General features: G+C 43.0%; 1 protein-coding gene across 1 annotated transcript in view; it reads right to left on the reverse strand.

Moving 5' to 3' along the window:
- The window catches only part of ASAP1 (ArfGAP with SH3 domain, ankyrin repeat and PH domain 1), a 337,578-nt gene that overhangs the window by 60,445 nt on the left and 264,983 nt on the right, over positions 1-12,150 (reverse strand). The window contains exons 10-13 of the mRNA XM_018058570.1: positions 8,156-8,231; positions 6,643-6,729; positions 1,237-1,245; positions 401-501 (exon numbers count right to left, since the gene is read on the reverse strand). Coding sequence (XP_017914059.1) covers positions 401-501; positions 1,237-1,245; positions 6,643-6,729; positions 8,156-8,231 — 273 coding nt within the window. The remainder of the gene's footprint in view (positions 1-400; positions 502-1,236; positions 1,246-6,642; positions 6,730-8,155; positions 8,232-12,150) is intronic.

The following is a 12,150-nucleotide window of genomic DNA, read 5'->3' on the forward strand; positions in this document are numbered from 1 at the left end:
ATGCATTTCCTTCTTGATTGTCTGCCTCCCTGGTGAGCATGTAAGCTCTATAACAATAAGGACTTTCTTTGGTTCAGAGTTGTATCCCCAGCATCTACAACAGTGCGTGGCATGTAGGACTGCCAGAAGGTATCTGCTGAACGCGTGGGGACAGTCCCTGCCTTCCTCAACCACACATTACAAGTCACAGGCGCCATCTGCGGACACAGGCCAGTTACCACTGCTTCTAAAGACAGCAGGTTAACTCTCAGCCTTGCCTGAGGGAAGCATCCTTCGAAGCTGGTGCACGCAAGACTGTAAGTGCGTCTCCCTGCCTGAGCGGCTGGGGCAGGTCCCTAGGCTACTGGCCCCTGGAAGGATGCTGAGCACACAGGGGACCCCGGGCTGGCTGCGGACGTACCCGTCACTCTTCTTCAGCAGGTAGCCCTTCTTCTCGCTGCCGTACTCCTTGTTGCCTTGCAGCTGGTGCATGCTGTAGCCTCCTTGCCGGCTCTGGGAATCCTAGAAAGGAGACGCCGTGGATAAGGCTCACGCCGAGACAATTCACTCCTTGACTCTAGTCTGCCATGGAGCCTTGGCCTGTTGGTCTGGAGCTAAGAGAACTGTGGACTTTTGAGAGCTGCCGGGTCCTTGATCATATACTAGCGGAGGAAACTGGGCAGGTAAGCAATTGCCAGACAAGCCTGAGCTGAGGCTTGGGGTCCGGGTCTCCTATTTCTAGTAGAAGCCAGCTCTACTTCAGAGACACTGCAGCGGCAAGCTATTCTAGGACTCAAACTAGTCTACGCTGGCAGCGGAGGCGAGCGCAGAGAGGGCTAGGGGAAGTGAGGTGGGCACCCAGCAAAGCTCATGCACCCCGAGAATTCCTCCTCCGGGCACGCTGCCTGTCCCTCACCTTTTCTGCTAAAATACCCCCAACAAAAAGTACCTCTTCTCAGTGAGGGATGAAGAACTGCAATAAAACTCTTGTTTTGCAACTGAGTACTCTGTAAAAATACACCTATACCCATGCTTTGCATTTAAAAAGATGACTCGGTGGCAGGGAAAAGTGTATGACATAGTGACAGGACAACACAGATGCAGACAAGCTCGATGTAACATCCACGAATGCTTTCCCCTCGTTTCTAAAGACTGCACTATGGAAATGTAAAAAACAACTGACGACGCTGAACTGTAGAACGAGAACCCGGGGCGTTAGACACAGACAATACGGTCTGACAAAACGCATTGACTTACTCTCCTAGACTTCGATCAGGAAGGGCAAAAGCAAGAGGGAAAAAAAGGCAGAACATTTGAAAATACAGTTAATTTCATTGATAGTCTTATTGTTTATAGGCTAAGCACTTTTTACAACACACAGAGAAAACATCACTGTAAGGGTAATTAACATCAGGTATCTCTCTCTCACTCACAATTCAGAGTCATGATAAACTTTGGGTGGTAGGATAAGAAAACATCTTTATCAAGTTTCATTTCAGGTCATTTGAGAACAGAGGGAAAAGAAAGCTGAATGGAAGAGGAAGTACACGCTTCACCAAAATTAAAGGGCTGACAAACCTCACCATGTTTATGTGTAAAAAAAAAAACCCAGTTCTTTACTTACAAAGTCTAAAGAAAACAACAAATGGTAGGAAGACCCTTTGTTTTCCTACAATGTATGTGAAGTGAAGAGAATTTAATAAAAATAAAAACAAACAGCTTAGAAGCAACCCCTGAAGCATGACGGTAAAGAGGCAGGAGGCTGAGGCACATTTACTCGTCATCGCCCACGGCCTGCCTCCCAGGCCAGGATGGCCTCTCCCTGGACTTCAAGATCCCCTGGACCAACAGCATGTGCTGGGTGAGTGCTCGGTGAATGTCAGTAACAGCTGCAGGGAAATCCGTAGGGCTACCGCACACACCATGAGCTCACTGTTCAAAAGCATGCCCCGGATGCTCCCGAAAAACCGGGTGCTGCAAATGTGCTGAGGACGCTGGCTGGGACACAGCCTGTCCCAGAATTGGACGCTCACCCTTGGCCCCCGCTGTCCTGCTCGCTAGCGAGGGTAACTGAGAGCTGACTGCACGCTGTACCGGGCTTGGCGACTCAGACTAAAGAGGTTACAAACTCTGCTTGGTTTCTTTTTTTGTTTGTTTGATTTATTTATTGGACATGCAGCTGTGGAGTTTAGTTCCCCAACCAGGGATCGAACCTGTGCCCCCTCCATTGGGAGCTCAGAGTCTTAACCACTGGGCCACCAGGGAAGTCCCTGCTTGTTTTCTTAATCTGAGTCATTTCTTTAACTGGCCAGGTTCCCTCCAGCTGAAATATATCATTGGACAGTTTTAATCATCCGAGGAAGAGGGGAGCTTAGGAATGCTGAAAAATTCCCCTCCAGGTTTACTTTTAACCGGGGTCTACAGCCTTGGACTCAGGGGCTGTGACTGAGGGACCGAACCTCATACCAAACAGGCAGGAGTCTGCCTCCTCCAGTGCCTCCAGGGACACCCCAATACAACGGTGGGGACACCTGGGATTTTTTTCAAGGAGGCAGCAGCGTGTCCACAATATTAGTCAAGAAATATGAGGACAGAAAATCAGATCAGGTGGTAGAACTTGAGCCATGAGACAAAAATAACAGGCTGGGATAAATGAAACCCACAGAGTTCCTGCCTTAACCCAGTGAAATCTCAGGGAAATCACTTAACTATGGAAAATTACTTAACAGGTATTTTTGCCACATCTATACCTCCCCACAACATTAAAAACAAACTCTAAAATCTCCTTGATATAGATTCTTATTAAAAGAATTACTATCTTCCTTGGACCCCTTTTCAATGAACTCTTTATCTGCTCGCATAATTCCTAGTCTGTCTAAATGCTTTAAAACTATTCATCTTTCACCTTAACTGGCCTGCTAACATTTAAGATAAAGGTCCAAGTATAAAAAAGTAAAAGTACTTATCTTTTTTAAAAAATAAGGATTCAGATGGTGACAACTGATGAAAACTATTATATTCCGTAAACTTACTACTAAGACATTCCTTACATATATTTTTACTAGCCTAAATTAACTTTAAATTCTGAATAACAAGCAGATTGAATATTCCTTGCTTGCCTGGAAAATCCCATGGACCGAAGAACCTGGTAGGCTACAGTCCATGGGGTTGCAAAGAGTCGGACACGACTAAGCGACTTCACTTTCACTTTGCTTTATATCAGACAAACATAGTTTTAAAGGTTAATAAAGTGGCTGAAGCCTAGGCTTTGACCCCAGAAGTCTGTTTCATTAAACCAAGCAGGAAGGAAGTGATGAGTCAGAAGTAGCATCAACAACCCTAAACTAACTACTAATGAGTTTTATGACCTAAGAAAGTCACACAAATGATTATGATATTGAGAAATGATGGTTCAGCATGGCACTCCAGATAAACAAAAAGAGGACTCTATTTTTCGAGAAAGTAAATCTTGGAGAATTGTTAACACTTAATAACGCAACAATCTGGAAAAAGGAAAGGCCACCCACTCCAGTATTCTGGCCTGAAGAATTCATGGACACAGGAGCCTGGCAAGCTGCAGTTCACGGGGGTGCAAAGAATCGGACACAACTGAGTGACTTTCACACACACAATAACTAAACAAAGCAAAGCTGAAGGGATGAAATAGACTGTCAATCCTCTAACAGTAGAACAGGAACCAATATGTGCCGAGGAAAGGGAGATGCAAATGAGAAACTCAGTCAGGCAAGCAATTTAAAACTAGACTTACACTTAAAAAGAAAACCTCGGAGAAATGCCACGATGTGAGTCAAGAGATGTAAACTACAGAATGAGAAACTATGGTGGTATTTTTTTTAGTTCAATTTCCTATTCTCTATTAGCAGTACAAATTAGCTTACCTTCTTATTAGAAAACCTTATTAACATATAAGATGCATTACAAAGGAGCAGAATCTCACATCCTCTAAAACTGCAAGCAATTACACCCTCATTGACTTAATGGCTTATAACTGTTTCTGCCATCCAATTTATAACTAAACCTCTATTTATAGAAGCTTCAAATTTCTAATGTAAGGTATGAATGGAGTGGGCAGAGGAGTTCATTTCATCTCACTAAATATTTACTGAGTTGTTCTGGGGTGCCAGGCAACGTACCAGATACTGTGAAAGGAGAGAGAAGCAAAATACGTATAGTTTGCAAACTAAGATGGGTTACTGAGACAGATTCAAAAAAAGAAGGTGGAGTTTGGGGAACGATTTATGGATAGCATCATTAAAAATAAAATATTTTCAACCCTGAAAATAGTATTAAGGCAAACAGTCCTTTTACAAAGTTAGGCTATTATAAAAACCTAAGATAACTAATTTCCTGAAACATTTGCCAAAAGTCAATAAAGAATTGTGACAAGGAAAAAAAATGAATCTACCAAAAATCCAAAGATTCTATTTAGAGTTCAAATTCTTGAAGCTTCCTTTAATGGAGCCAGGTTGAAGCTGGTGGGGGTGAGGAGGCTGAATGATTTGATGGGGGACTTTAATTTCTCAAGTCCTTATTTTAGATTATTTTACACTCTTCCCAACTGGAGTGCAAGAACTCTCTAGTGGACAGCCTTTTACTAAGTCATTAAAAATCATTACCTTCTAAAGATACATTGTGGCAAGAGATGATAAACACCATGAGAATGGGACAGGCATGTTGTGAAGTCAACTCTACTTGTAAAATACTCTGGACGTGGTGTTAATGAAAACTTACTTATTAATCTGGGGTGGAATCAAAATCAATCATGTGGATTCCCTCATGCGTATGAGAGCCTTAGATGCAACTATGCTGTTTAACTAGTGTGAGCAGAATAGTCTTTATGCAAAACAAAAAGGGACTGTAATAATCTTTTTTTCTTTTTTCTCCCAAGAAAGCTTCCACGCACAGGAAAGAGGTAAACCCGTGTGACAAAACAAAGGTAGGAAGTGCTTAAGTTACAACTGCGAGTTAAAAACCGTGTTGTTTTCTCCCCAGACAGAGACCTAGCTCTTACCCCTCCAGTTGGGTATTTCTAGGACTCTTACACTGAGAAGTAAGAAGCTACAGGAGACAGCTTCTCCCAGGGCCAGCAATAAGCATGATCTGAAGCCTCAGAGCACAGGTGCAGACGCTGCAGAGACTGGGTGAGCTGGGTACAAGCTCACACGCCTCCCAGGCCCTTGATGCCTCCTTCCAGGGATCAGCAGGTGCTCAGAGCAGGGCTACAGGCTCCACTCACTGCATGAACACCCAGGATTTATATAAAAACTGGATTTGAGGAGGCAGGAGGGTAGAGGGTGACAGTCATTCAGTCAAGGGAACCTTCAAGGTTGCTTTAAGATTAACGGTGCTGGTACATGCTTGAGGGGGTTTGCTTTGTTCCTGTTTTGGACTCATTGAACCCCTTTTGGAAACTTTAGGAATTTACAGAGGGTTAGTTTGCAACATTTTAAAAAAAAGCAGGGGGGACACTTCCCCCAGAGGTCCAGTGGTTAAGACTGCCTTTCTCTGCAGGAAGGGTGGGTCCAATCCTTGGTTAGGGAACTAAGATTCCCACATGATGCACCGTACAGCCAAAAATTAAAAAAAAAAAAAAATCAGCTTGCAATTGTGAGATAATACAGGGAGGAACTGGCACTATAAAAAAGTGCTGTATTTTGTGTGATTTTGATTAAGTACTGCACTTAAACTGAATCCATCGTCATTGCATAACGTAAGCACTACCTTCTCCCACGCAATGAACGGTGCGCAGCACCCCATGTGCCTTCACGTGAAGTCCCTTCCCTTCAGCTGCACCCCAGGTCCTCCACAACCATGTCTGGGTTTTTGCCTCAGAAGCAGCATGTCTCACTCCTCCGCCCACCCTGCCCCAGCCCAGGCTGTAGGTGGGCTGCAGACTCCGCCTGAGTCTTTCTAGCTTCTTCTCTTTTCTGGCACGGCCCCTCCCAATCTCTTACAGCTTCCATACTGCTGTAGGTCTGATCGCTGGTTCCCACGGCTGACTATTTCCTACTAGGCAATGAGCTCCTTGACGGAAGGGACCCAAGTTCAGTGCCTAGAACAGTTGTTGGTGCACGGTAAGTATTCATTAAATGCTTGACCAAACGAACAGATGAGACTAGTCATTAAGGATGTGTACTGCACTCATTTAACACTTAACCATTCACCATATAGGCCGTTTCAGCCCACAAGGACAACCTCACATTAATTTTTCTAACTGTTGGGACAAAAGCTCTATATGCTCTGCATCAAAATAAGTTCTCTGTTTTTCTGGTAGAATGAGAAAGGCTCCTCTTAGCTGCCTGGAAAGACCGGGATGACCTAAGAGGAATGGGGGTGTGCTCATCAATGCTTACTCTTCAAAGCGTGGGGGGATGCTCTTCTGAAGCACATCTCTTAGAGCCAGGATGGCAAATCTGGTCATGGAACTGGGCACATCATTTTTTGTTCTTTTACAAGGAGGGAATGGGAACTCAGAGGCTGTTTCTACTGCGTTTTAGATGACAGCTGTATCTTGGGTCTCATCTGTCCCCACCAACACCACGACCACCCTGGCAGGAAGCCCTCTCTACGCTTGTTCTGCAGGTCGGGATGCGAGGCCCCACTCAGAAGGTGAGCCCTGATGGAAACACAGAGACCACCTACTTCTTTCTGATCCAGTTGGAGGGAGGACTTTATTAGGTCTCGGAGTGCGGTCAGCTGTTTCTTTTCTTCATCCTGGGTCTGTTTGATCTATGAGAGAAAAACGTTTCTTCTATCACTCATCTCTCATACATTTACGAGCAGAGCTTAATTCATCCAAATAAATACCACTCATCAAACAATTATACAGTTGATTTCCTTATTAAAGTCCTTCGCATGGTCTCATTTCTGACAGGCACGATTTTCTCATCTTCTTAAACTACCAGAGAGGTTGGAAATTAGTGAATAATGCAACATGCTTTCTTATTACATAGTATATCTAAGCTAGACAATTAACTCAGAAGGACTATTTTAAACAAAGGTAAGAAGTAACACTGAGTCATTTGAGTTTTTCAAAGGGTGGTAGCGGAAATACCATGATGTGATTGAATGGCCAGAAGACAACCCTCAGAATGACAGGAATCCCAGAGCTAATGCATAGACGAAAGTTTACAAAGTTTACACGAGGGCAAGGGACTGGTGCTGCTTTCCTTTCTTCTTTTCTTTTTCTTTGGTGCTGCTTTTCCTAATTACTTGGAATTTAACTGCAACCTGAGCCATGTTAGCTTATTCAAGAAAAATCAGAAAAAATTCACAGCTGTGTATTTTTGAAGTTCTATCAGAGTATCATTTGTAACGCTAAAACTTTATTTGAGTACATGCAGTTACACTCCTAAGTACATACTTTCTTTTTTAATTCTGAAAGTGAATGTTCATTTCCACCCCCAAACTTTCAACTTTTTATTTTGTATTGGGGTACAGCCGATTAACAGTGCTGCGGTAATTTCAGATGAACAGCAAAGGGACTCAGCCATATGTATGCAAGTATCCATTCTCCCCCAAACTCCCCCTCCCATCCAGGCTGCCACATAACACCGAGTAGAGTTCCATGAGCTGTACATTAGGTCCTTGTATATACTTTTAATATTATTCATTGCCAACTGGTTCATGAAGAACAAATTTGAGATTTCTACATAGGCATTTAGTTTCTTGCTCAAAAAAGTTTTCCTCTTGATTTTCTTATTATAAAGGCAAAACACAGACAGTAGGGGGAAAGAAAGGAGAAGGAATATAAAACAAGCAAGCAAGCAAAAAAAATCATAAATATCTGCTCATTCAGAGACAGTCACTTAGCTGCTTTCCTTCCAGGATAAAAATTTCTTTTTCTCTTTCTGCAACTGCTGATGAAAGGGCACTCATGTGATGATAGTCATTCAGAATCAATGGCCATCCACCTGCTCCCTGCCCTACCCTGCTCTTCCTATGTCCCAGAAACATACTCTGGAATATCTGACCAGGGATGATGTCTCCAAGTTAAACTGGAGGGGAAAGAAAAGTTTATCGGCCTTAGGTTTATGCTGACACATCACTTCACCCTGTCTTCTTTTCTTTAGCACTCTTAGAATACAGATTACAAATTTACTGTTATTTATCCACAAAACCAAGTTAAAGTGCATGCATTTTGTGAAGAACTTACATTATACAAATCAGCAGCCAGTTTTTCAATGTACTGTTTCAATTTATCAGCTGTTTTCAAACCATCTTGAAAGAAACTACAATGGAAAACAACAGAGATTTACCAGCGGTTTTAAAAAAACAATATGAACCATAGTTACCTGAAAAATCTGAAATTTCCATAGGTACACATTTACTCTCTATCCATATATCTATACAAAACACTTACAAAACTAATTTCAGTATTTTATAAAGATGTACTGACAAATTATAGGAAGGCAGATTCTTTACTGGCTGAGCTATGAGGGGAGCCCAAATTACAGGCACCATTTGACATATGCTAGCAGGTGTCACATGGATACGCAAGCAACAGCTATAGTCCCAACACTCTGATTTACACGAAGTACATTTCTTCATGGTTGTGCCAAATTTGAATTCAAAAGAGACAGATACATAAACCAGTGGAGTAAATGAAGCTGAACTGGACATTAAGGATAGCAGTAAAGGGCAGAGGACAGCAAGGGTTCTTTCTGTTTCCCAAGATCTGTGTCCCCCAACATATTTGAAACAAAGGCTGTCGAATCAGTGGTACCAATGAATTTGGAAAGCTTTCAGTTCATGAAGACGCATCAGCCACATTTCAAGTGCTCAGTCATCACGTGTGGCTGGTGGATACCACGTGAGAAAGGAAAGAATTTCAACACTTCCATCACTTCAGTATGGCAGGAACCAACACAATATCGTAAAGCAATTATCTTTCAATTAAAAATAAATTTTAAAAAATTTCCATCACTTCAGAAAGTTCTACTGGACAGTGCTGCTCCAGGTGAAGAAGCAAACTGAGATTTGAACAGCCTGCAAGGAATGTTATAAAACATACATTTTTATGGAGAAAGAGGGATGGTTTCAGTTTGAGATGGTATTGATAAAAATGTGAAGTTCTTTACCAACAGTGAAAGCAGGCTGGAAGGAGGGATAATCCCTACCAGTCAAAAGGCTGAAGAAAGACCCAGGCAGTTTATCTGCCTACAGTTAAATTCTTCTGAATGTGACACAGACTAGGAAAAATCGACGTAAGGAGGGATGATTTTAATCTACAGTACGATCCAACGTTTGTAAACCAAACAAATCACATAACGTAAATCCAGTAAATTTCTGATTAAGGAGATTACGAGTCCCCTTCCCCCCGCCCCATTTTTTTCCCCATTAGCTCCATTTTCTAAATATTTTCTTAAGATCATATATTACTCAGGCAAAATAAAATCAAAGAATCAACACTTAGCCTAGGAGGATGAGGCTGAGCTGAGTCCCTCTCAGATGATTACTTTGGGGCCAACTTCTGGGTTTTGGTGGGAAGTGGGGGTCGGGGTGGGGGGTAGGGGGATTGCCGGGGGCGGGGGGCAGAGGCTGCAGGGGAACAACGCAGCCCCCAACAGTCCTAGTGACACCGAGGGGCCAGCACTGCGGTCAGCAGAGCCCCCTAAGCACCCCGCCTATCCACACTCCACGCTGCCACCTGCTGGCTGGGGCTCAGAGCTGCAACCTCCACCAAGGCCCCGCCTCCCTGTGCCCTTCTTCCCTCTCTTTGACCTGGTTCCCTTTCAGTGGAAAAGCCTGGCCTTAGGAGTAAAAAGCGTATCGTATTTTGGCTCCAAACCTCACCGTATGTATAATAACCTGGGGCGGGTTACTGCCCTTGGCTAACCACGAGCATGCTTAGCTCCACCTGTGGACGCTTTTTGAACTTCCAGGGGCATCGGATGAGCCACCACCGGTGAAAGCGTTCTGCTGGCTGGAGAGGGAAAGACCAGTGTCAGCTCTGATGACCCATCACTCAACCTGGACTTGGATGCTTTCCCTACGGAAGTGGAAACTGCTGAGTGACATCCCACTTGTCCCTTGGCCAACTTCTCCATAAGTTAGTGAAATAATTTGGAAAATAGGTGATGATGTAATAATAATAATGGCAGCTAATGTGTAATTGAGTACTCAGTGCCAGTCACTCATCATTATGAATAATTCATAAAATATCCCCTTTTAAAGGTCTCTTTACAATCTAACAAAATAGGTAATTATTATCATTAACCTGTAAGACAGATAAAGAAATAGGCTCAGAGAGGTCAAGTGGGTTGTCTAGGGTCATTGAGTCATTAAGTGCAGAGTTTGGATCTGAGTATCTGTTTTCCCATCTCTGGAGCATAGGTAATTAAAGCACAAGGCTGATCTGGGCCCAAATCTTCGCTTTCCCACTGAATAACAGCATAATCTCCGGAGCCCTGCGCCTTGATGTCCTTTTACACGAACAGAACAGAAAGGCATGGACCTTGGAGAGTTCTCATGAGCACCAAGATAAACTGCCAGGCACAGAGAAACAGCTCAATGCCTGATGGACACAGGCCAGCGAAACGGGCTTCATCATTTTTCTGAACTTAGGGACACAGCAGAACTGGTTCGTTTTTTAAAATAAGTAGCTTGAAAGCAATATGACCACATTTTAAAGATACTGGATGCAAGAAAAAGGTAAGCTGCCAACTGATGGGCAGAATGACCCCTGCATTTACACTGAGGAGCTAAGACACACCTCCAGAGGCTGGGAGCAAGCACAGGAGTGCCCAACACCGTCACCCACCCATCAGGCAAGACACATCCTCCTTAGAACGACTTGGAACCTTCTTGATCCTGAGAGTCGCCATGTACTTCGCTTCTGTCTTAAGTCACTCTAAGCAGGGACGGGGAAGGAATATATTGTGTTCTTCCTTTTAATTTAAAAGAAAGAGTGAGCAGGTCTCCCTGATACCCCTTTATCACATGTACTGCTTGGTATTGCTTGGCCAAAAGCTGAAAGATTCACAGAGCATTATTTTCATCAGTTACGACTCCCTGGAATAGCAGAGAGTTCGGTTCTATAAAACAAACTATAAAGCAAAAATTTTTAAAAAGCACCCTCTCACAATCCAACTACCAGTCCCTTAGGAAAGCCTGAGATCCAAGCTTCAGGTTTGGCTTAAGTCAGGTATTGATTCCCAGCTGTCTAGGTAATGAGGACATTTTTTCCCAGATATATTCTGTGTGTGTCCTGTGATATTTAAGAAACTTGAAAGCACAGGGGCGGTGTCAGGGCTAATTAACTGCAAATACATCTTGACAGTTCAGATCAAAGAGAGGTGGAGAGCGGTAAACTGGACTCGCACGTGGAGATTCTTAAAAATACAGACGTCCAATTCCAATCCCAGGCTTACAAATCAGAATTTCTGCATACTGAAAGCATGCACTCTGAGTGAGAGACCTAGGTTCAAGAGTTGGTTCTGCCATCTTCCAACTGTTAAGTTTCAAGAATCTTTGTTTCTGTTTTTTTTTTTCCCCATTTACAAAAGTAAGATAAAATTCATGTAACATAAAATGATACATCATTTTAAAGCATACAGTTACCACTGTGCAACCACTACCTAATTCCAGAACATTTCCATCACTCCAAAAAAGGACACTGTACCTGTGAACAGTGACCCCCAATTTCTACCTTCCTCTTTCCCCTAACAAACAACAATCTGCTTTCTGCCTCAAAGGACTTGCCTTGTCTGGACATTTCACTTAAATGGAATCACATCATATGTAATCTTTTGCATCTGGCTTCTTTCACTTAAAGTAACAATTTTTTAAAGAAAATTGAAGTACAGTTGATTTGCAATGTTGCTACTTCCGTGCATACAGCAAAGTAATTCAGTTTTACATATAAAATCTTTTTCAGATCTACTCTGAGTTCCTTAAATCACATGGTAGAGTTTGCACCCTACTTCTCTTTTTTTTTTTAATATTTATTTTTATTTGTTTTATTGCTCTAGGTCTTAGTTGCAGCATGTGGGATCTAGTTCCCTGACCAGGGATTGAACCCCGGGCCCCCTGCATTGGGAGTGTGGAGCCTTAGCCACTGGACCACTAGGGAAGTCCCTGCACCCTAATTCTTACACCTGGGCTGAACTTGTGTCTAACTGTCTAACTGAACACATCACAAGCTAACAG

Source organism: Capra hircus, chromosome 14, assembly GCF_001704415.2.
Source record: "Capra hircus breed San Clemente chromosome 14, ASM170441v1, whole genome shotgun sequence".
In the NCBI taxonomy this organism is placed as follows: domain Eukaryota; kingdom Metazoa; phylum Chordata; class Mammalia; order Artiodactyla; family Bovidae; genus Capra; species Capra hircus.